This window comes from Xenopus laevis, chromosome 4L (genome assembly GCF_017654675.1).
Source record: "Xenopus laevis strain J_2021 chromosome 4L, Xenopus_laevis_v10.1, whole genome shotgun sequence".
Classification (NCBI taxonomy): Eukaryota; Metazoa; Chordata; class Amphibia; order Anura; family Pipidae; genus Xenopus; species Xenopus laevis.
In genome coordinates this window covers 97,688,908-97,715,717 of record NC_054377.1, presented here as the reverse complement: position 1 = coordinate 97,715,717, position 26,810 = coordinate 97,688,908, and the positions used below count along the sequence as shown (strand labels likewise).

Here is a 26,810-nt window from a genome sequence, read left to right as displayed (position 1 = left end):
TTTCATAGCCCTACAGGTGCAACTATGCAGAGTGCTAAATATCTACTGCTCCCTGGGGATTGCTCTGTCATCTGGTGTCCAGAAAATAACTGTATAATATAAAGATTCTCAGCACTAACACTTTACACAAAGAAGCTGATTAGCTTAAAAAAAACTAAAAGAAATACTGGTATAGATTCTTAATAAGCCAATACCAGACATGATTTCTGCAATTTGAAATTTGCATCTAGTCGGTAGTACTTAGTGGGGGAAGGAATGAGCATATTAGATCAGGCACTCATAACACAGAATGGATAATTTAAGAATGTATTCGATGATTATTTTGGTACCCAAAGTTTCTGAATGCTTCCTATGATTACTATCTTAGTTAGCCAATAAATAATATTAGCTTTGCCCTACTTTTGTTATGCTTCATTTGAAAAGTATTACCATGTAACTTTTGATTGGCCAACACAGTACAGCAGCTTTAACTGATTATTTCAATAATACTAAGGTTATTTTGTGAATTATAAATATATACTATTATATTTTCTTTAACAGCACCCACATACAAGTAAACATTAGCTTTTAACTACTAATTAGTGAAACTCAGTGCTTTCCTTAAAAAGCACAGAAAGGTGAAAGACATGGAAGCTAGGGCACAGTGATATGTCCCATTGATGGGCCATGTGGAAATAGAATATACAATAATAGGGGGTTTTGGGAGCACTCAAAAGGCTAATTAATTGCTATAAGTTAAAGTATAATTTATATTTAAGTATAAGGGAATTGCTATTTTTCAATGCACTCCCCTGGTCCCGTTTCACAAATAATTCACAAATAATTCAGTATAAATGCAAGTGCATGTGTTTAAGGACAGGGGTTTTTAGTTACAAAGTTATTATCATAAAGTTGATAAGCCACCATACCACGTCAAGGTAAACCCCATATGGTGGTCCCTAACTTGTTACCTCTGGTCATAGTATAAAGGATCTAGTGCCTCTCGGCATAGTAGAATTGATTGAAGTAAAAGTCTGCTGAACCTTGGTTTCAGTCTGAAGGCTAAATCCTCCCCCGCTGCTAACTTGCAGCTTCTAAGAGAGAGTAATATATGTGTCGGTATGGGTATAAGTAGGTAAGAATATAGGTGTCAATTAAAGTAAAATTATATGTGTAGGTGCACACTTGGAGAGTGTGTATATGTGTCAGTATGGGTATAAGTAGGTAAAAATATAGATTTGAATTAAAGTAAATAAAGGACAAACTAAATTAGGTATAGTAATAGGTATAGTGAATGTGAATGGATTCAATAGTGTTACTTGGTGCAGTTAAAAACATAGGACCACCATCAGTATAAAGGGGTGGGTATGGGGTGCTATTAGAAAACCACATATGAAGCTCAGCCAAAGCTTCAGGCTATAATACAATATATAATAATAGGGGGTTGTGGGAGCACTCAAAAGGCTAAATTAAAGTATAATTTATATTTAAGTATAAGGGAAGTGCTATTTTTCAATTATATTCTATATTTTAATTATATTTACATCCAACTAACACACATACTTATATACCCATGTTTTAAGTGTGCACCTGTGCATTTGGTTTTACTTTGCCTTCACTACTTGTATGTCATTACATTGTTTTAAAAAAAATGGCCGTTGGCTTGGCAATTACTCCCTCTTAAAAGCCACAAGACAATGGCGGAGGGGAGGATATAGCCTTCAGATTGAAACCAAAGCTCAGCAAACATTTACTTCAATCAATTCTACTATACAGAGAGGAACTAGATCCTTTATACTACTATGACCAGAGGTAAACAAGGGACCACCATATGGGGTTTACCTTGACGTGGTATGGTGGCTTTTCAAATTTATGATCATAACTTTGTAACTAAAACCCCCTGTCCTTAAACACATGCACTTGCATTTATACTGAATTACTTATGAGGCAAGGGGCCCAGGGAAGTGCATTGTAAGTAGCACTTCCACTATACTTAAATATACTTTAATTTAGCCTTAAGTGTGCTTCCACAACCCATGAATTTTGTATCCTGTGGAAATAGAACCAGCATTTGTTGAGATTCCCCATGGTTAGTTGTTTAATACAAGAGAAATTTGCAATACCAGTGAAGGTTGTGCTCCACTATACATGTTTTGCTTGTGTGGCTGGTATATAAAACCAAGGTTATTATTTACAATGCTATTTTATCCTGATAGGGCCATGCAATTGATTCTGTCCCGCCAAGGCCCATTGAACAAATGTGGTCCACAAAACGTTTTTGAAACGACAGGGAAAGCTGAATTTACTGGGGGTTCCCAATATATTAGGCACCCCGGTAAATTAAATTGCTTAGCTTTTTCCCAGACTGATGCATTAGCAGACTGAATTTTGTATTGTAAAGTCACCATCTTTTCTCCTCTTCCCAGAGACCAGAATCTTGTAGAATATCAAAAGGAAATAGAGGTACAGGTATGGGATCCGTCATCCGGAAACCCATTATCCAGAAAGCTCCGAATTATGGAATGGCCATCTCCCATAGACTCCATTATAATCAAATAATCCAAATGTTTTAAAATGATTTCCTTTTTCTCTGTAATAATACAACAGTACATTGTACTTGATTCACATCAAGATATAAGTAATCCTTATTGGAAGCAAAAACCAGCTTATTGGGTTTATTTAATGTTTACATGATTTTGTAGTAGACTTAGTCTATGAAGATCCAAATTATGGAAAGATCTGTTATCCGGAAAACCCCAGGTCCCGAGCATTCTGGATAACAGGTTCCATACCTGTACTACCACTACCAAAGTGGAAAAGGATGGAATGTCAGTGTATTGAATCACATTCATTTTATTGTGTCTATTGGAAAAGAGCAGTCTCCAAGATAGCCTTAAATTCATCTAACTTACGTTCTGCAACAAAACCAATCACAGTCATAGGATTCAGCTGCAAATGACGTTTCCATACACAAAAGGAAGAACCTAGGCTATGGACAAAAAGAAGAGAGAAAAGGGGGTCCTCTTTGAGGAGGTTCTGGTGTGCAATGCTATACTTACTTATAGTTATTTATGTAATTAAACTATTTTGTTAAAGTTAAGAGTCTACTAACAGTACCTCATTATTTTGAGAGATGGGACCCTATTACATGCATGCAGATGATTCATATGCTGAATATTAAAGCTCAAACTCCCTGGCCTGATGTATATGGGAGGCTGTCAATTAATATGGAGGTTAAGGTTCTATTGTAAAAAGCATCCACATTTCAGAATTGGATGAATATAACATTTCTGGAAACTAAAAAGAAAAGCAGACTACAAAGTCTTTTTCACACAAAAGAATATAACAAGACAGATAATAGTAAGTGATTTTGACCAAGTCAAGTCAATTCTCTCTGTCTTCAACTTCTCATACCAGTGATTTCCAGAATTACATTTTACACACTACACATTCACAAACCAGCCATTGAAATTAAATGGAAAGGTCTATAAAACAATCTCTGAAACAAGTGAAATGGTCAGTGAAGTTCAGTGGAAGATAATATTCCAGCCAGAGTGAATAGTGAATCTGTCTATAACCTAGATTCACTTATGATCACATGGTATGGGATCCATTATCTTGAAACCAATTATACAGAAAGTTCTGCAATACTTGACATGCCATTTCAAGCATATCATTCTTAATGATTTCTTGTTATATGTACTTGATGAGAATTAAAACACAAAAATCAATAATGGTGGCAAAAAATACATGCTATTTTTTTAACATTTCTAAATGTTTTAGGGGATTTATTTAAGGTATGGTGATCTGAATTACAGAAAGACCCCTTATCTGTAAAACCACAAGGTCTCATGTATTCCAGATAATAAACTGGAAAGTTGTCAAAGGTGACCTGTTCCTTTAGTTAAAGGATCTATTGGGTAACATAACAGTCAATTCACTGTACAAAAATCAAACATTTTGTAAATTTATGTGAAGGATTTAGAACAAGAATTTGTCCTTCAGGCAAAGAGTGGTTAACAGGTAGCAGGTTAAAGATCAGGAACAAGACTTACAGGATTAGGATGGTGTGGGTGAAGAGTCAGGGACAGGCTGGGAGCAGACAAAAGGACTGGGAACAGAACCAGATGGGAATGGATTAGGAGTAGAACCAGAGGGGAATGGAATGGGAACAGAACCAAATGGGACTATAACAGGACTTGGAGCAGGAAAAGAACCAGACGGAACTGAAACAGTACAGAGAAATACAGGACTGGAACAGGAAAAGAACCAGACTGCACTGGTGAAAATTCAAGATAAAAGGAACCCAACATCACGGGTTTAATGCCCGATTATAGGTCACACTCATTAGTGTTCCTGTGTGTTCCTAAATTCCTAATATATTGATCCTTGGACTTTTGACCTCTTGCTTTGACCCTGACTTCGATCCTTGCTGCTTGCTTACTGAACTTCTGCCTTAATCCTGACCACGCTATTTCTTGATCACTTGGCTGCCGCGAATTGGACCGTAACCCTTGAACTTCCTCCTTGGTCCAGACTTCTCTGCTACTGGAGCCGCAAGGCCCCTGACAAGTACTCAGGCAGGTGGGAGCTGGGTTTAAGCTGGGTGGGAGCTGTGTTTAAATAGGGCAGAATCAGCTCTGATTGGCTGAACTTGTCTGACCAAAAAGTTGCAGAGATGAGGCTGGAAAGGCCAGGTGAAATGAAAAGAGACAATGAGCATAAATAAGAAAGAGAAGGGAACTCACAAGTAATGATGGGAAATTCTGACATGTTTCACTTTGCTAACAATTTGTGCTACTTACAAGCTGCTGTTCAGGCCTAGTGGTAAAGAGTGCAGCCACTTACCAGGAAACTTCAGGTTTGACTCCTAGCAGAGCCTTACAATGGACTGCCATATTGGTGTTGATTTAGCTATATCAAAACATTTGATCATTTTTAAAATAAAATAAATTATTGTTATACTATAATTATTTTTGTTTCCTATATGTTTTAGGATGTTGTTTGGAAAGCTCTAATAATTCTGTATGCGAATCAGAATCCAAAGAGCTAAGCACATATATACAGAAATATATTGCGGTTTATTAGAAACTCAACTTTGGTAATTCCTGCTGTCTTTTGTCAATTTCTTTTAAAAACTTTTCCCCTGTAGCACATTGTCAAAGCTGCCATCTCTCTAATAGTACTTGAGGATCTTAAGTGCCGCAGCAATGCCTGAGCATGGGATGTTTTTCATAATGATTTTCTAATCTGCCTATCATTTCTCTTTTGGTTATAATTTTAATCCCTTTATTAACAAAAGTAGCACGGCCCAAAAGCAATCCACATGAAGCCACTTGTATCCGTAGACATTTCCCATATGACTTCCAATATTCACAGTGAGTGACACTAATATCTAATTATAAGGAACAATAAAACCAGCCTACAATGAAGATTCTAAATGTGTATAGTATCTGATACCATTGATCTAATGAACTCTTTTGTGGTTACATGATATATTTTCAAATACACATATTTATGTTGCTATATATTTGAGCAAGTATTTTTTTTCCCCTTTGCAAGTAGATTAAGTTCACTGTTGGATGCCATTGTGTGCCTTCAATTCTGTCCATGCAGTCCTGCACTTATTTTGAAGGAGTTTCTGATTGTTTTTATCCTGATTCAAAGCATACTCTAGATTTAGGCAATGTTATTATTCATACTGTGGTTCAAATACAACCTCTAGCTGTTTTATTGTGTTTTAAATGAAAAATATCTGGACAAGGCTATTTTCCACACTGTGTGAGCTCACTAACTGCAGAAAACAAATAATGAAGCAGGGATTATCCCCATGGACATCTGGGGTCTTGTATGAGGAAACTGTAATATTACTGTAAAACATAGTACAGCACTAATTAAAATAGATAAGGAAAAGCACATTTACGACTAATCCTTTCAACATCCACTGTCGCCCATTAGAAGCAGTACAATAGCTGACCTTTATTAGATGACTTAAAAAGTTCTAAACAGAGCGCAAAAGAAAAAACAATGGCAGTCACTTTTCCCAGTTCTGACTATAAACTTACTTCCCTTCGTTTCAAAATAAAAATGTTAAGCTCGCTCTGAAATATCATTTCTGGTAGGTGAAAATTCTGTGAACTTTAAGAGCAATCTAGTTGCAGTTTGTGATATGCTTATTGAAATCTTTCTTCTTGGCTGTGTGAATCACAATTTTATTAGAGCAAAAAAACATAATCACCATCTGCCAGGGTGACAATCGGTAGTCTGTTCTGAACTTGAAGAGAAAGATACATACTTAGCTGCATCTGATATGTGTCTTCCTGGCAAGACTCCATTAATTATAACAACCTACACTTCAGATCCATTTATGTGCCATAAAAGTAATTCCATCTTACTTTTCTCCATATTTCCTCCACAAAATACATGCTCTGGTGGCTCTGCTTTGTGTTATTTTTACATTTTACAAATGTTATCTCTATCGTCTCTCCAGGCTGAGCTTCATAAACCGGTGCCATGACTGATTTAAAATATCTGAATGCTCTACCGAGAGTCTTTTTTTTTTAATTACATGACCCATAATGAGGTTCAGATTTGTGAAATATTGGGATTTGCAGGGGTTTTTTTTAAACAGAAGGAAATGTAATGCTAAAGGCTTACATCTGTACTATAATAGGATTTGATAAATATTATTATTATAACAAGTCACATCAAATACAATGACAAAGGCAACGGTTATCATTATTTTCCTGGAGATTAAAAATAAAGTAGACAGCAGGATGGGTTACGGATCCTGTGGAATAAGGAGCAGTGGAGCCTGAGATGGTGCAAGGATCTACATGAATGATTAGCCAGTGCAGAGTTTGCATGTCAAATGATGGTGCATCAGGAGCACAAGACAGCCACGCTTTGTTGCTAAGCAATATAGTCTCCAATGAAGAGAGTTTGTTGGATACAAATTCATGTAAAACCGACTAACTAATGCACCTGAGTGTTTTCAGTAGTGATCTTCAGTAGTCCTCAGAATTACTTAAGAAACACATCAGGTCATTCTGAAAATGTTGCACCACAATTTGTAAGTAAAGCAAAGGAAGTCTTGGGGGAAAAAAACGAGGTCCACTCTAAAATTCTGCCTATATAACCACCTGCTCTACACTGACTCACTGCCTGTTATAGATCAAGTGGGCATGGTCCTAGGTGCACTGTTCCCTGTGATTGGTTCTCCTTTAAATTCCTGCTACATGCTCCTGTCTCCTGTGTGACGCCCTGGTTCTGATGCCGTCTTGTTCTTGACCTTGAGTGTGCCTCATGATTCTGCTCCTGTTACCTGGTTCTGACCTGGCCTGTCTAACTGTGTCCAGCTCCGTCCTTATTAGCTCCTTTCCCAGAGTAACATTTGGTGCCCTTGCCTGCCCCTGTAGGAGTACTGGATTCTCATGCAGTAAGTCCTGGTGGCACCGGAGAAGCTGAAGGCCACGCCCAAATCCAAAGGTGGCTATTATAAGAGCACATCTAGAAAGGAATCTACTACCCTGGGGTTTGGAAAACTCAACACTGCACTGCAATGTTTTCTGGTCAGTATATGTAGAGCCAGTCAATCAATATTTTATAGTCATATGAAAAAGTTTTGGAACTTTTGGAGTTTTGTTTATTATTGGTTGAGCTTTCAAAATAACTTCCTTTTAATATATAACATGCCTTATACCAGTCCCTGAACTTGCCACACAGCCCCCAGCATGATGGAACCTCCATCAAATGTGACAGTAGGTAGCAGGTGTTTTTCTTGGAATGCAGTGTTCTTCTTCCTCCATGCAAAGCTCTTTTTGTTATGACCAAATAACTACATTTTTTTCTCAAAGCACTTTGTTCCAAAATGAATGTGGCTTGTCTAAATGAGCTTTTGCATACAACAAGCGACTCTGTTTGTGGCGTGAGTGCAGAAAGGGCTTCTTTCTCATCACCCTGCCATACAGATGTTCTTTGTGCAAATTGTACTGAATTGTAGAATGATGTATAGATACACCATCTGCAGCAAGATGTTCTTGCAGGTCTTTGGAGGTGATCTTTGGGTTGTCTGTAACCATTCTCTCAATCCTCCCCATGTGCCGCTCCTGTATTTTTCTTGGCCTGCCAGACCTGCCAACAGCAACTGTGCCTGCAGCCTTCCATTTCCTCATTACATTCCTTACAGTTGAAACTGACAGTTTAAATCTCTGAGATAGATTTGTGTAGCCTTAACCTAAACCATGATACTGAACAATCTTTGTTTTCAGATCTTTTGAGAGTTGCTTTGAGGATCCCATGCTGTCACTCTTCAGAAGAGAGTCAAACAGAAGCACAACTTGCAATTGGCCACCTTAAATACCTTTTCTTATGAATGGACACACCTGCTATCGAAGTTCAAGGTTTAATAAACTAATCCAACCAATTTGGTGCTGCCAGAAATCAGTATTGAGCAGTTACATGCATTCAAATTAGCAAAATTACAAAGGTACCCAAATCTTTGCGCAGCCAGTTTTTCTCATTTGATTTAATTTCATACAACTGAATACTGCTTCATTAAAAATCTTTGTCCCTGGGAAATGAAAGACATGCCACTGTTATCTTTTTTTGTTGAAAGTGGAGTAAATTATTATGCAGGCTGAGAAGGGTTCCTAAACGTTTTCATATGACTGTATAACTTCAGCTAAATTTCTATTTTTCTGACTATGCTTTAAAACTTAAAGACCTTCAAAACATTGACAGAAACCAGTGGTATGTGTCAAAGAAGTAAAAGTTACTACTAGGATGCCTTGTAAATAGGCCCTAAACATTTTATTTGTAAGCTTCCTCATTCTTTTTTGCTGCTGAAAACAACTGACTCATGCTGTGAGTATCTGACTGATAATACAACCAACTGTACATTGTACCAGGGGAAAATTGTTAAGGGTGGTAAGGGAGCATGTGGTGTAACCAACCAACTCTATCAGTCAGTAAAAACCATACAGCACCCAAGACCAAAAGATGTCAGAAGGCGCACACCAAAGTGAATAATCACGAGGTGCAAGCACACAGGGACTACCCAACAGAGTCACCAAAGCGCAACAAACATCCACAAAAAAATTAGGTTTGCAATCTCCAAAGAAAATTTAAGTAAATTTTATTCCATGTAACAATTAAAATATTGGCCCAACGCATTTCAACCAATAAAGGTCTTCATCAGGGGAAAAGTACAAAAATTATAATACAGAAAAAAAGAACAAAAAAAAAGGCATGCAGCATGTTATTGGTAGCAGCCATTAAATGTAGTCAAAAAAGTTTTCGGCAAATTAACTTTAAAAAAAATCTAGGTAGATGGAAACAAAAACAATTGAGTTTATTATTGTCATGAATACATTTATATTTTATAGCACATATGGAGACAGATAAGGTTTCAAACAAAAAGCTCTGTATGTCACAGGTAGTATAGGTTCTAAAAGATGAGTTTGTAGCTATGGAAACTTCCTTATTTTCCTGTTGAACGGGAAAGTGCACAGATGTGCAATGCCCATTAACATTCTTGTAAGAAAATGAATGCTTCTCTCTGGAGTACACTAAGAGTTCCTTCCTTTTATATAACTGATTTAAAGTTTTATTGTCTATAGTTCGGAGCAGGATACTTCTGAAGATGGAACAGCACATTTCAGTGAAATTAAGAAAATGCCAATAAAAAGAATAGACAAGGAAGAGTTATGAGGAAGCACAATCATGGAAATGTCAAAATGTATAAAATGGCACCATTATGTACAACACAAGAGGAGCAGAAGAATAAAGCATATCCAAATTGTCTTTACTTAGATGTAGGAGCAGGTTTACTTACATTTGTAAATATCCTTTTCAATTCTTGGTCACAACCCCGTTTTCTGAGGGGAAATTGTTTATTGGGGCAATTTATAATTATTTACAATCAATTACAATCAAGAAAAATAAGAGTAAACATGTTTTCTCCCATGGGAAACATTCTAATAACAAGCCAGTTTAAAGACATTACTCCTTTATAAAAACATTTTTGTTTTTCAATCAAAATTTTTAGAGAATGCTGAAAAACTAGATTCTATGTTGCATAGGTTGCAATGATTTCTTTTAACCCTTCAGGGCAGGCAACCCCCCAGACAAACTGAAAATATGAAATACGTTTGAATAAATTACAAGAGAACTTGCAATACTGAAAAATAATTTGTGAACTGTTACAAACACATACAAAAATGTTTTTCTTGAATTGTCATAGGAAAAAAATAGTAAAATGTTAGATATTTGTTCCTCTATATGCATTGCATACTCCGCTATGGGCTAGTTAAACAGAACCTTCTATTAGGAAGATATTGTGACATTGAGAACAATTATTTTAGATTTCTTTTTTTTTTTTTTTTTTTTAAAAAAGGGAAGTTCACTTTAAAATGACATTTTAAGGGAAACGCCATCCAAAAACATTTTGGCATAATGAAAGAACATAAAAATAAAGCAACTTTCCTTTAATTAAAAATTGACACAGACAGCCAAAATACTAGTTTTTTTTATAAATGCCTTTCCCATTGCTATTACCATTGCTTATATTTAAAGTGTAATAATCCAATCCAAACAACAAAAGACAATTTTTTTTAAAAAAATTTTTAAAAGATAAATTAACCTGTCTTTTAAAATGTACTGTCTGGTGGAGAATTTTGTGTGGCCCATAAAGAGATGTAAATGGACTACTGAAAACCTACATTTTGCCTAATGCATTGGGGTCAAAGGGAAGGTGAAATTACTTTGAAGTTATAGCATTGCCCTACTTTGTTAGGGGAGTTCATTTCCATTATGTTACAACTATTGTTCATAAAAAATGGCTCCCATGTTGCTAATTACCCTGTACAGCTTCTTAAACAGACAGTGGAGGTCTCCAATTCATTGATGTGGAAGGTAAGGGGCCCATAATAATGATGTGTGTGTTTTTTTTGCAAAACTGTACCAGATAAAAAAGTTTGTTTCTGCTTGTAATTCCAGTAGAAGGATGACATCAAAATCAAAGCACATTGAAAAAATTTACAGATTTAAAGCCAAAAATCTTTCTTATTTGACCCCACGTGTGCAACTGTTTTTTTTTTAAAAAAAAAAAAAAGTCTGTCCAAGCAACTGAGCCAACAAGGAATAGAAGGAACTGAAGTCTGACCACATGACGAGTCAAGCCTTGAAATCTGTCCAGCTGAGCAAGGTACTGAAGGGGAAAGATCGTCCATATCCAAATACATAATCCAAGATCAGAGCCGAAGATTCGTGGTGCAATGCATCTGGGAACGCTAAGTATCACTATGCAGCTAATTGCGCCCTTAAGAAGGCAGCCAAGGCAGACAGCAAGCTCTGGAACAAATTCACCGCTTCACTTTCCCATTCCAAATGTCCCTGGCAAAAGGAGAAACAAAAAAGTAAACCAGTTCCAACCATCAGCTCCATGCAGAAGGACAAACTTTCGAACCAATCACTCAACAATTCGAGTTGATTCTTAAATAAGCAGACATTAGAGTTTTTTCAAATTCGAATCAAATTTGGACGATTCACTAGTCAAAGTACACAAATAGTTTGAAATTTGAATTTTTTTAATTTGAATTTTAACTTTAACCTTTGATAAATCTGCCCCTAAAAGTGTTTTGAAAAGGCTAAACGTAACCCTACATTTAGGGGGTTATTTATTAAAGGTGAAGTTGTTTTTTCCCCCAAAAATTCTAATTTTCAAAGGGTAGTGTTCAGTAAAAACTCAAATTTTTTAGGTAAAACAAAACTCAAATTTCTTGGGTTGAACCATTTGAAGATGTCTGTAGTCTTTATGATGTTCAGAGTTTTTACTGGTGGTTTGCTCTTGAAAACACAATAATTTGAGAAATTTAAGGGTTTTTTCCACAGAAATGCTCAATAAATTTGAGAATTCGGGTTTTCACCCCCGAATGCACTGATTCAAGTTTTTTCCATTTCAGTTTTTCATAAATAAGAAAACATTCAAGTTGTTAGTTTATTCGAGGTATACAAAACTTCACAAACTCAACCTTTGCTAAAAAAAAACCCTTAAAGTGAAATTATTCAGGAAGTATTCATTCAGGTTAGGACCATCCTTGTTATTCTCAGGGACAACTTTATTCTCTCCTACAATAAAACCACAATATAATAATACATGTTTAGCACTATGTTATAAAGATTTACATTGTAAAAAAACAAGATTAATCATTAAAATGTATAATAAAGTACAGTTGAACCTTTGCATCCCTGCTGTATCTGGAAAGTGTCATGTAGGCCTTTACTACAGTACAATGAAAAATTTCAAACAATATTAAACAGCAACTAGAAATGAAGAATTGTAAAAAATATTTTAACATATTATGAAAAGTAATTTCTTTGCAATATATATGATGAATCTAGTCTTCAATTACCAAGGGTAATATAAAAATCATTGCATCCCCCCAAATGCAGTGTGTGTGGGGCACAGAGATTAAAAAAAAACATTAAGGCAGAATCTCTTGAGATTGAGACTGTGTAGAAAGACAATAGATTAATGAAAACACTGCATCTTCATTTTGTTTCTTTTTTTAATAAACTTTCCGCACTTTTATTGCCTTCACAGGGAACATAACATGTTAAAGAAAGTTAGTGCTACAAGGAAGAAATATTAACAAAAAAAAAAAGCATTGCTAATCCAGGGATATAATCACTACAATACAGAAAAGCTTCTATTTTAGAAAACAGCTTTCACTCAGTTTTGATCACATAAAAACGATAAGGAGCTTATCAGCCAGAAAGTGGAAAGCAGCATTGTTTGGTTTGACGTCCCAAATCCAGTCCTCAAGCACCCCTAGGGGCTACAGCACACACAAGAGGGAGATTTATTAAAATCTGCCTTTGAATTAGAATTTTATCATATTTATTAACACTTTCCTGCTGCACATGTTGTGTTTTGATTACTTTAATTGTGGAGGTGCTCAAAACCTTTCTTCTTGCCATGAATCTCTTCACAGTCAATAACGGAAAGTGATAAAGTAACCCTGCATGGCTTGACTGCTGTAACTTTGGTTACTAATACCGGCTACAGGACAAATAGAGGCCTTTTAATTGGTTATGCAGAAGGTAGCCATGTTTTGTTGCCATCAGGATGAATTCAGACCAATAGAAGTGAATGGAATCCAACATCTTTGAAACTTTCATCCTGATGGCCATGAAAACATGACTACCTGCTGCAAATCCAATGTAATAGCCTTAAGTTGTCCTGTACCTGGTATTAGACACTCCATATGTTGTAGTATTTACCATGATTGTATTGCAGTTGATATTGCACGTTATTTTGTATAGCCGTTGATCAGCAATAGTCTAGACATTTTGTTTGTTATGCATAAATATATATATTCCAGTTAGGAACTGCTGAAATTCATGATGCATTCTATGACTATATTTGTATTAATATTGTAAAATCATGATAGATAACTTTAAAAAGCTTTACAATTTTCCAAAAATGTAAATAAAGTATTTTAAAGCCCGTATGTTTGCAGGTGACTTGCATCAGGAAGTTAATAATTTACTGGATTGTTTTCACATTGGTATAGGATAAATCTAGTAAAGGTGCAGATATTTACTAATATATTAAATGCCCTTTGTCATACAATTACGGTAGGTTCATAGAAAGCATACTTAAATTATCAGACAGATTTGTTGACTAAGGGACTTTAATAGCAAATATACTAAAGGAGAAGGTCTGGCCCCCCACTGCTTAATCTTGTATTACAAGGCTATAGCTAGTACCACAAAAGCTGGGTGATAATTATAAACCTTTCCTTATTATATGTATACAATTTATTTATTGAATTGCACAGTGTGACTTCGGAATAACATGCCTTTTATGTTGGCTCCTTTGTTCATACAAAATGAAACCGGCAGTTATCCTTTTATAAGCTATTCTAAGAACATTTTTCTCATTTTTTTTACAACTGATTGATGCCCTCCTTTAAATGCTCCAACAAATATCTTTTCAATTCAAGTTTTAGCATAATGTAATAAGAAGATAAAAGAATTCTTTACTTCAACGAGAGACGTTACAAAGCAACTAGAGACATTATTAAGAGCATTAACATGCTCCTAATGGCAAAAAAAACCTTTTAACTGTCTGAAGCAGAACATGTTCCTGCTAAGCCACCACATATTATGGTAATTGCCTCCATTTTCTGCCTCTATCCATACAGAAGTTAAAAACAGGTACGCAAAACTGAATACATAATCCAAAATACTCTTTATATGCCTCTACATAGTATATATATCTTTTTCATTTTTTTAAATCGTCTGTAATATAATATTTGTGCTGCTATTTTTCATTTTCCTGCTGTGCAAGGTTGGATTTGTCCAAGCCTCTTCCTCTAGCTTAGGCCAGTCATGCTGAGCACATTAAACTGTAACATAGACAGGGAGGAACTTAAATGAGAGGACTGGTTGGGATGCATGAAATATTGCCTGTCGTAATTTTGGTAATAAATACACTTTGGGCGCCATTTTCTAAGAGTGTTTTTTTCTCCCAATGTTTGGGATCTTAGAAGTAGGGCAATTGTTTGTCCCTGGTATAACAAGCAACATTGCTCGGTGATATACCACACAGGACGACAGAAGGCACAGGCAGAAATTAAAGATGGGTCCCCTCCTTGTATTTGTGCTGCATTTCAGAAGTATTTACATGCATGATGGCAAAAAAATCAGGTTCCCCGCTATCAGCACAGGTAAACAGTATTTGATTTAATCTTACAAACTTTGACTTGTCAGTGTATCCCCTTAGAGATTAATGTGCTCTGTTTTTATAACATTCTAGTGCATTAGATTACTGCAGTTTAGTGCAATTAAATTATTCTGACATGCAAATAAAGACACAAATGCACACAGGTTTACTCATGCACACAAACTCACAGTATAACCAGGTAAGTAGAGCTCTCGTCTTTTTGAGTCCGTCAATCTTTTTTTGAAGGGTAGGAGACACTCCACTATTTTTCCACAGACACATTGCCACACTCTTTCTCTGACCTGGTCTACTTTGTACTTTCATCCCTGATCCTGACTTCAATCTGCAGGGCACTGAAGAAATGGGGAGTATGATGTAAAGAAAAATCCATAAACAACATATAATGAAGCCTGATAACTGAACTTTCTATTTGCTATGCACTGTACTGCAAAGGGATTTAAGTTTAAAGGTGTGTTCATTTTGTTGTGTATGTGTTCATCAGGGCAGTAATAAAGTTGGTTGTGGTAGGATATATGTTGGACAGGAAGCAGAAGGGGATGGCCATTCTGGCAGCATGAGAAATAGGGAGATAAGTTTTGGGTTGGGGAGAGCTAGTGTGCGGAGATTGGGCTGGATGAGCAGGCGGATCAACTCCAGCATGAAGTCCCTGTTGTGTTGAGCAACAACAAGTCAGAGTTTGATTAAGTAAATGTGCCTTCCATACATTCTTTTCAAGTATGGTACATGTACTGTCTGGAAGAGTTGTTTTATGAATTCTGAAGCTAGGATACAGCTATCTGCAGTGGCATTGTATAGTTCTGCATGGGAACTTGTTATACAAAGACATTTGTATGTGATATTCTGAGGCACTATGCACTACAGCATGCATACCATAAAATATCACAATGTCTACAGCAATACCCTAGTTGAAATATCACTTAAAGTGGACCTGTCACCCAGACATAAAAATACATAAAAGTCCTTTTCAAATTTAACATGAAATCCTATTTTTTTTGTTATTAAAAAACGTTCATAGCCGTTTTAAACTCATTTAAAAATCTCAGCTGTCAATCAAATATTGCCTGCCCCTGCTCTATGCCTTAGGCATGGAGGTGGGTCATTTAATTACTTTCACTTTCCATTCAGCACTTCCTAGATGTCACTGCTCTCCCCACATTCCCCCAGTTATCTTAACCATTTAATTATGTAGCCAGGGCATGGGGATGGACATCAGGTCCCCCATTCTGGTGCACAAACAAGATTCTGAGATGATGCAAGGCTTGCCTTAAAGGGATACAATCATTGGGAAAAAAAGTGTCAAAATGAATCATTTAATAGTGCTGCTCCAGCAGAATTCTGCACTGAAATCCATTTCTCAAAAGAGCAAACAGATTTTTTTTATATTCAATTTTGAAATCTGACATGGGGCTAGACATTGTGTCAATTTCCCAGCTGCCCCTGGTCATGTGACTTGTGCCTGCACTTTAGGAGAGAAATGCTTTCTGGCAGGCTGCTGTTTTTCCTTCTCAATGTAACTGAATGTGTCTCAGTGGGACATGGGTTTTAACTATTGAGTGCTGTTCTTAGATCTACCAGGCAGCTGTTATCTTGTGTTAAGCTCCCCTATAGACGTGACGATTCTTCTTGCCGAACGACCGATTTTAAGGAAGCCCGACCAATCCTTCGAAATTATCTTGCGGTTAGTGGGATTCAAACGATCGTACATCTTACGATTTTTCAGCCGAAATTGAGGTCAGGAAATTGATCGGCCAGGTCAAAAAATCTTTGTCGGTCCCAGTGCAATCTATCTATGTTTGCAGGGCCAAGCAGGCAGCTCCCCTTTGTTTTCCTGGCAAATTGGTCTTTTTAGTTGATGGTAAATTCGTACTATCGTTCTGAGAAGATCGTGGTCTCACGATCAGGATCTGATCTTTTAAAAATCTCAACATCTATGGCAAGCTTTAGGCAGCTGTTATCTGGTTACCTTCCCATTGTTCTTTTGTTTGGCTGCTGGGGGGGGGGGAAGGGAGGAGGTGATATCACTCCAACTTGCAGTACAGCAGTAAAGAGTGATTGAAGTTTATCAGAGCACAAGTCACATGACTTGGGGCAGCTGGGAAATTGACAATATGTCTAGCCCCATGTCAGATTTCAAAATTGAATATAAAAAAATCTGTTTGCTCTTTTGAGAAATGGATTTCAGTGCAGAATTCTGCTGGAGCAGCACTATTAACGATTCATTTTGAAAAAAAAACATTTTCCCATGACAGTATCCCTTTAATAACAGTGTCCACAAAATCGTGCCTGCCTGCTTGCTATAATTATCAATTCCCAGACTGAAGGAAACAACATTCAAATAATTTATATAATGTATTTAAAGTTCATTTTTATAATATGATAAAATAGGATTTGGAATACTTTTTTTGGGTGATGGGTCCCCTTTAATATTTATTTTCAACCCCCAAAAAGTGATATAAATGAAAGTGTTTGAAACATCTTGGCACATTTAGTTGTCATTTTATCTATAGCATGATATACCTGACTTCTTCCCACATTTAGTAATATATTTTCTGTATTTGTAGAACCTACGTGATATATTTCTCATGATTTGATGCCAAATGTGATTGGAGTAAAACTAAGCAGATTATCGTCTGCACATGTCCAGTATCTCTAAGAAGTATTATTACATTTAATCATGTTCATGAAAAGCCTTATATAGCATCGCAAGTATTTGCTCATATTGTATAGCAGCATGAGGCACTTAAACTCATAATCTAAATATCTGATTTCCATGTTGATTCTATTACTTAATGAATCATGTTAAATTGATTTAATCTAGTGTAAAGCAAAGGTAAAGTTGCATCTGCAGTTCTCTGGGAATGTGCGTTGGCTGAAAATATTCTGCTCACAACACTGTGTCTTATTGGTAGTGCTATATATAATCATAATAAAATGAAACTTTGCAAATTCTAAAGATTTCAGATGTTCCTAAAAGTGAAATTATTATAAATGTCCCTTTGTAGAAAGTTATCTGAGATGCTCCTGCTTCAGTACCCACCTTAAACTTGAGCACCAGCGCTGTTACACATTTCCAAGTGAATTGAAGGTGCTTCTCTGCAGAAATATAACAATAGATAAATATGCCCTATGTACCATAGTTTTTAGGTCATTTAGAGTATTTTAAGTGCATTATTAATTAAAGTGAATATTTCTTTAAATACTGATCCTTTGCAGTAGGTAAAACTGAGTTGCATAAAGAAAAAAATAAAGGACGTTGTCTCCATGGAAATATAAAATGAAATTTTAAAAATGTGGTGTTTGCTTCAGAAGCATTCATAGCAGATAACAAATAAGCAGTATCAACCCCAGATTTTAGGGCACAAGAGGAGATAACCTGATGTTGTATATCATTCATTCCCTCTCTTTATATGATGTACTCCAAAGAATTACTGCTGCTGCATTAATATAGTCTGGGTATGTAAATGTTGAATAAACTTCAATATTTGAAAGTATATTAAGCTTTTTCATTGTTTAGGAATTTCTGGTAGTTTAAAGAAAGAGAAAACTGTACCACAACATTCAAGTAAATATAAGAAACAACACAAAGCTATTTAAAGGACAAGGAAATACAATGCACTGGAGGTACCAACATGTTAAGCACCCCAGAAAATTAAATTACTACACAGCTGGTGCATGTTTTCCTAAAAGGCTTTTCTTGTCCTTTAAACAAGAAACATGGACTATGTTGCACTGGTGCCAATTGGAACAAGATTATAATTACTGAGGGTCCCTGAGTGTGTCCTTAGAATGAAGGGATCCATGTGTGTTACTTGGTTGTCTGCTCATATAAAAAGACTTGCAGGTAGATTTATTATAGACCAGATTTACCAGATTGGGGAATCCAGATGGATATCCAGCAGTTTATCAAAACCTTTTTTTAATGAATTTATCACAGCTGATACCTGTCTGTGCCAGTTCATCAGAATATTTTTGACTACTATTAGCAGCCCAAAGCCCAATCGCCATTATGGAGTCCTACTGCTCAGTGATGCAACTGCTATCACCTACTCTTGCTCCTTGATGCAAAGAAAATGAAGGGAGAAAGGATTTAGATAATTATTTTCAACGAATCACGTCAACATGGAAAATATATATAATTATATCTGAAAGTGTCAGTAACATTTTAACAAGCTGTAACTATGGTTACCTCTCGGTAGACTTTACTGCAAATTAGTAAATCAGTCCCTTATTCCCTGATCACCCATTCTAGTGCCTCAGCTGTACAGATGCATCTGTTGTTTTTACAGCGCTGCGCAACTCCTGGCAACTACAGAATACAGCTAGGACTAGTGAGTACGGCACATCTTCTGGACAACTAACTGATGATACTTTTCTATACAAATAAACACAACAATGTGTAGAAATACCCCAGCCCCTGTTGTTGAGCTTCTTACAGTAATTGTCATTTACATTTTATTGCTGCTGCAACACAAGCTTATACAATGTGGACTCTAAAATATAGTTTATGAGCTATCATAGCTTTTATTATTCAGGTCATCCCTTATATTTGGGTCATCATATATTCCAAGGAGCCTAACCTCCATATCAACCATTCCTGAACCAGTACCTAATTGGGGTGGGAGAGAACTTTATACAGTATTACTGGTTGGTTGCACTTAGTTATAAGTTGTGCAGCTACTCCTTCCTTTGACTAAATTTGCTATCCTTCAGTTTTTTGGCTTTTATTTCCTAAATACATGACACTTTTTATAAGGAAACCAAGGTCCCAAAGTGTATCTCTCTAAAAACAATCTTGCCCTGTTAAAAATCAGCTTATTATTTGCTCCCAGATCCCTCTTCCTAAAATGTTCACTTTGCAGGAGAGTGCAAAGTGCAAAAAAACACTACAATCAGCAATTTTTTTGCACTTTGCACACTACATTTTGCTGTTCTAGAAAAGCCACATGTCTCTGTGTTTCAGAACCTGTAGCCAACCCCTTGAATAGAGCAGTGTCTGTATTAAAGGGTACTTGCCCTAAAATATAGTCCCCCACCAAAGGTGCAAGCTAATAGAGCCTGCACTCCTGTTGTGTAGTTTCTTTTTTTTAAAAAAGGCCTCACCAGTGCTCCTCCCTCCAGGTGCTTGTGTCCAATCGCTGGTCGGAGGCAAAGATTTTTAAATAAAACTTCTGTTACCCCCAACTGGAATGCGGGCTCTATTAGCACCCACCTTTGGTGGGAGAAAATATTTCAGGGTAACATGTGCCCTTTAAGCAGTTCTCTGTCCAAGAGGGTGAAGCACATACGCATTACCCATTCCACCACCTAACCAGCTAGAGACAATGTGGCCCTGTCTTTAAAAGCCTGCCCATTGCAGGCAGTAAGGACAGGGTTTGCTTGTGCTTCCTGGTGTTGCAGTCTTCTCCTTACTCTGGTGTGCAGCATTCCCTGGGGTGCAAGTGCCTGTTAAATGAGTACTAAGGGGTAAGCTGTTGCACACCTTAGTATTCTAGCACTTGAACCATGGGGAAAAATAAATAAAATCTTATTTTTTTACAGGCAGACTGGTCCTTTCAGTGGGGAAGTGCAAACAAGAAAACTTCTGGGGCAGAATTTTCAAATACCGTATATACTCGAGTATAAGCCGACCAGAGTATAAGCCGAGGTACCTAATTTTACCTACGAAAACTGGGAAAACTTATTGACTCGAGTATAAGCTTAGACTCAACCACAGCCCTGTCTACCAGCAGCGCACATTCCGCCAAAGCGACCCCCCCAGCGATCAACCGGACTTCTTTGCAAAGTTGATGGTGACAGAGAATTGCCAAATGGATTACTGTGTGCATTGTCCCACTGTCCCACTACCATGTGCAGAGGGTGCAGTGTGACATTGCCATCAATGTTAATCTTTCGTATAACCAACAGAGGGTGCTGTGTGATATTGCAGTCACTGTTAATCTTTCGTATAACCAACAGAGGGCGCTGTGTGATATTGCCATCACTGTTAATCCTTCATATAACCAACAGAGGGTGCAATGTTATTCTTTCATATAACCAACAGATGGCGCTGTGTGATATTGCAGTCACTGTTATTCTTTCATATAACCAACAGAGGGCGCACTGTTATTCTTTCATATAACCAACAGATGGCACTGTGTGATATTGCAGTCACTATTATTCGTTCATATAACCAACAGAGGGCGCACTGTTATGCTTTCATATAACCAACAGAGGGCGCTGTGTGATATTGCAGTCTCTCCCCAAGCGAACTGTTGGTATAGGAATGATTAAAAGTGACTGCAATCTCAGCTACTGTCCGCTGACCCGAGTATAAGCCGAGGTAGACTTTTTCAGCCAATTTGGATGCTGAAAAACTCGGCTTATACTCGAGTATATACGGTATGTGAATATGTATATTTAAAAATTCTGCCCCAGGAGTTTTCTTGTTTGCATTTCCACATAATATAATAGTATATATACTTTCAAGCCTATGTGTTAGTCCTGCAAGGTGGGCGTGTTTTGGTCGGAGATGCAATCAAATATTTATACTATGAATACAGTGCTATTAGACTGGTCCTTTCACCCTAAATTATTGTAATGTTCTCTGGAGTACTCTTGCACCCGACTCTAATCTGTATATTTTCTAAACTGTGTTTTTGGCTAACCAACAACAATTGCACAGAGGAACAGACAACAACTGAATCCAATGAGAACATTAGAATAATAACAAATAAATATCAGCCCTAAGTCAGAGCATTAGAATGTTCACCATTTAAAATAATTGATTATCACACTATGAAAAGCACCTGCATTTGCAATAAAGTTCATACAAAATGCTCATGTTTGAAGTTGTACATTCATGTTAATATTGTCACAAAGGCAAGATAAATAACTAAAAATGTTGCACTCATAACAGTGTCCCTTTATAAAGCAGTAGCAGTAAGTATAACAACAATGCAGAATTCATACATGAGCTCTACAAATGCTGTATACTGATTTTCACATCCTGTTTTATTCATTATTTACCTGTATCTAATCACCACTTCAGTTCAGAAATTTCTACCTATTATGTACAACTGAATGTGCCGTAACTGGTGTGTGGCAAACATCCTCATAATTATAATTATAGTATGCTCATTTAAAAAAGCATTGCTGTATATTTACTGGATACAGTTCAGCAAGAAAAAGAATACGTTTCATTTGATTTCTCCACAAAATCATCTGCCTTAGGGAGAAGAAACCTTGAACAGTATGAAATGCAGCTCTGCTTTAACTTTCCAGAATGCTTAGTGAAAACTTGGTTTCTACAGGCTGTATATGAATGGGGGAGAAAAACAGCTTCAACTGAACATTAAGCTTAAGGATACAAATATATTTCAGCCGCTAGAAAGCTTCAAAGCACACTGAGTATATAACTGCTTGGCCAAAAAAAAAAGTCTGTTCAGTTGTACGGCACTGCTCCTTCAAAACACAGACACATGAAACAGTGTGGTGAATGGGGTAATGCTCAAAAGTCACACACTGTGCTTTTTAGAAAGACTGTTCCTTGATTGAGATGAGCTGAAGGCATCCAAGGATTCTGTTCCTTATGGTCACTTCAAATATTTCAAATCACTTCTGTGTTTCTATTTGTTTTTTATTACAACTTTTTGAAGTGTTGGGCAATTAGCATAAGAATTCACATTTCTATACATAAGGCAGATATAAAGCTGTTAAAATAAAAATAAATACTTTCTGCCAACCTGGCTTCTCCTGATGATGCAGTTTATTGGGCCATGCATGGGGCAAAATATACAGCCTCCCGGGGATCAGTCAGTTAATTATCAGACTGATTGGAAGATCCTGTCGGATATAGATTACTTTAGTCTAAGAAAGCTGTTGTCTCCCAAAAGAGGGTGACGCAAGAAGGGTTTTATACAGGTAAAAGCAGTGATGCCAATCCAGTAGCTTGTGATCAAGATGTTGCTCTCTAACCCCTTGGATGTTGCTCCCAGTGTCCTCAAAGTAGGTGTTTATTTTTGAATTCCAGGCTTGGAAGCAAGTTTTAATTGCATAAAAACTAAGTATAGTGCCAAGTAGAGCCTCCTTTAGGCTGCCAGTCCACATAGGGGCTACCAAATAACCAATCACAGCCCTTTTTTGGCACCCCAAAGGACCTTTTCATGCTTGTGTTGCTCCCCAACTCTTTTTACATTTTAATGTGGCTCTTGGGTAAAAAAGGTTGGGGATCCCTGGGTAAAAGTAAAAGCTGTAACAGATTATCAATAGGGCAACATCAAATCAAGTCTCTAGTCTGGGGTTTGGCATAAACTTAGCACTTTTTGCAAAATTCTGATTTGGTCATATCTTAATTGTCCAACCAAACAGAATCCAAATATATCAAAATGTTAGATTAGAGCTCACCAAAGAATAATTCACAATCTTTCTATTCATTCCTATGGGATTTTTAGAAATGTATTTATCAAATGGTGAACTCTAACTTTCACCCATTGATAAATACGCTTCTAAACGCTTCTAAAAATCCCATAGGAAGGAATAGAAAGAGGGCAAGTTTTTCTGTGGTAAGCGCTAATCTCACATTTTTGTATATCTGCCCCTTAAAGTAATTTGATTTGAAAGCTTTGTACGGCTGGATGTAACAATTACAACTATTACAATTAAATGAGCAGTAGTTAATGTTCATATTTAACATGTTTTATCCATTAATATAAAAAAAAAATCTATTTCAAAGAGAAACTGCCCATTGTCTTTGTTTACCAAGCAATAGCCATTCAATGGATCTGATCAAAAAAATGTCCTTTTATTCCTTATGGAGGCAGTCATAATGGCACTACCTGCTATGGATCAGTTGCTATTCACATGAATACCAAGAGCCACCTGGTTGAGCTGAATAGCAATCAATATAAAAATGTGCCAGTGCCGGTGAACATGCAGCTCTTATGCATAATTGAAATGGAAAGCATTCAGTGGTGAGCAGTGGTGTTTTGAATGCTGTCAGAAGTGACAATAATAAATAGCATGTAACTTCTGTCTAAATGCATACATTGTATTCTGTTCCACAGAACGCAAGCACTAGCTGTTCAGTATATACTCATTATGCAGAGCAGGTATTATCTACACATCACTTAGTCAGTTAGTGCCCTACAGCACAGGCCTGAAGCACCAATGCCTTCTTCAGGCCATGGAGTTATAAGGATAATAATGTCTCCTTTTCCCATTCACTGCTTTCATATAACTAACTATGAAAACTGCCACTATAAAAGCAAAGCTTGAAATGAGCTTTAATTGTGCTATGAACTGTATATATCTGCACTTAGAGGTAAAGCTGTATAATTGTGAGCTCACATTAAGGCTGCACACACTGCGTAGTCTTTCTAAAATGAATAAAGGACAGATGGCCAGGCAAACATACAGCAGTATATTTTTACCTATGTCAATAGCTACATAAGAGCAGAAGAGCAAAACGCCACATGATTATACTGTGAGTAAAGTCTAGCAACCTGCTTCTTTTGTCATAATACTGTGTGTGAGCTTGTGCCTGGAATATATTTTTAGTTGTTGCAAGATTAAATCTTAAAAACAACCTATTTTCAGCAGCTTACTTTATCAGCAGTATATGAGATTTAAACTTCCCCGTTTCATAATGGCTTCCTTTTTTTAAATGAAATTATTATAGCAAGAGTACAATGTACTTCTCTCAGTTTCTGAAAAACAATCCCAGAAACATCATGGCAGTCATTCAATTCCACTACATAATAGGTATCAACCCCAAATTAACTTCATTCTAATGCTTTAGTTGTGCTGATGAGTTGGTTCACAAATGTGAATGAATAGAGACTCTATCCAGGACTCCAGTCCCTACTATTAAGGTGGGGATTCAGCCTGAGATCTAACCCTTACACAGGCATTTTGCCCTCCATTCTCTTGTGGTGGATCTCTCCTGCTTTCCACCAAAGGCCAAAACGCAGCTCATTCTTCCATATGGGACGGTACTCATTCAGGTGCATTCAAACGCTGACCGCAGGTGGAATGCAACACATAAATTCCAACATGTAAAGCACAACTATACCAAAGTGTAAGGGTTGTGTTTGGCCAAAAGTACCTATATGGCATGAAGTGCATCATTCATTTGCCTCCATTTAAGCACATCTGCACTTAACTGCATGTAAACCAAGCGTTTGCCACTTGGAATGGTTTTAAGTGATGCTAAAGGATCATTAACATGCTATTCCGCTACAATGATGATCCTTCTGTTGATTCCTTCCCTGTGCCTCCCCTCTCATATTTTAATTTATATTGGGATCTGTAGAGGGATTTAACAAGGGATTTTAATGGACCCTTTGAAGAGTACATTTCGTTCTCTTTACTACCTTTATCCTTTAAACAGCTACTGCTAAACACCTGGGTCTTTTATAAGTGAAAAAAAAATTGTGTATTTCTTGTTTTGTATGTCAGTTCTACCATCACTCTGCTTTAAGTTACAGTAAATGGTCAGGTCTCGTAGTAAGTATGTAACCTTAGAAAACTGGAAGAATGTTGTAGGTGTTATATAGTATATGGTTAAAATTATCATTAATAAATATATGTTTTTTATTTTAAAGCAGTACCAATACTGTTCATAAGAACAATAATAGTAAACACAAATTGTAAATTGCATGTATTTGCATCGGTGATTAAGGATTTAGCTGTGGGACAGAAATAAGCACTGCTGCTGGTCTGCACTAAGTACTGACAACCATACAAATTAAATGTGTTCAACTCTCAAAGCATTTTGGGGCATATTTACAGTATCAGAGAGTGAAAATCGAGCTTGCCAAAGTCTAACATATTTAGAGATATATGTATTTGATACATACATATACCTAGGGGCGTGAATACAGAGAAAACAGACCCTGGGATTGCAAGGGGGCCCGGGGGGTATACAAAAACAACACAGTTGAATCTCTAGAAATTCTGGGGGCCTAAAAATCATTTGCTGTGGGGCCCAGTAATGTCTAGTTACGCCACCACATATACCTCTACAAATCCAATTGAATACATAGTGGTGAAATTCCCCTTTGGCAACCTCTATTTGAATTTGATAAATCTAAATTGATGATTTTCCTGACAGTTAGAAAAGTCTTGTTTGATTTCCATTCGAAATACACTGGGTAGTATTACATATAGGGAATTCACCTTAACTGCAATTTTTAGCATTAATAGAATTAATATAAGCAACTTCACAACTTTTTTGGGGTTGTATCATTTGTCTTTCTATTAGCATCTCCCAAACCTAGTGTTTGAAATGTCTAGTTGCTAGAGTGCATTGAGCAACTTTTGAGGTTCAATTTCAACAGTTAAAATGTATTTACAGTTGCATGACAAGGGGACTCCTCAACTGACCCTTTGCCCTCAGCCATCCCACTGAACCCCATTGTTACATACCTTAATGTAACATCAGGATTAAAAGGCCACATCATTTATTCACATAAATAGGACCGTGCCATCCTCACCCCAAGGCAATATTCAAAGCCAGAATTCCATAAGAGATCTATGCTCTGCCATTCCTCACTGAAGACTTGAGATCAGTCATTATATCCACCACTGAGTATTAGGCTGCCTCTACCTACAGAGAGAATGGCCACAAACTCTGCTACCAGCAGGAGCTGCATCTTTCAACATGAGAGAAGTTCAGCAGCCCTGCAGCCGGTCCTGAAACTGCAGTGTGTAGATGAAATCCATGCAGGCTGTCCCCTAGCACAAGCAGTAGTAGCGTCTGTATAAATCAACCCACTGTGCAGTCAAAGGAGTGAACCTCCTTTCATCCACTTCTAAAATTTCCTGTGCAGTACACTGGCAAGGACCTACTGCTGCTGTGACAAATAAAACCTAAAATACATCATCATATATCCACTATTTTGATCCAGAGGAAGGTAAAAAACCCCAACCTGAAGCCAGTGCCAATTATGCCTCAAGAGGGAAAAAAGTCCTTCCTGACCCCAATGGCGATCAGAAACATTCCCTGAATCAAGCATTTGACATTCATTTAACATGAATTAGTACAATGCTGTCTCTCATATGTATACTGTATAAAAATACAGAAACCACAATATAACAGTGC

General features: G+C 36.9%; 1 protein-coding gene across 1 annotated transcript in view; it reads right to left on the bottom strand.

The window, feature by feature from the left end:
• Positions 1-9,099: 9,099 nt before the first annotated feature.
• The window catches only part of rwdd3.L (RWD domain containing 3 L homeolog), a 55,820-nt gene continuing 38,109 nt past the window's right edge, over positions 9,100-26,810 (bottom strand). Inside the window, exon 5 of the mRNA XM_018258541.2 lies at positions 9,100-11,373. Coding sequence (XP_018114030.2) covers positions 11,281-11,373 — 93 coding nt within the window. The 3' untranslated portion in view covers positions 9,100-11,280. The remainder of the gene's footprint in view (positions 11,374-26,810) is intronic.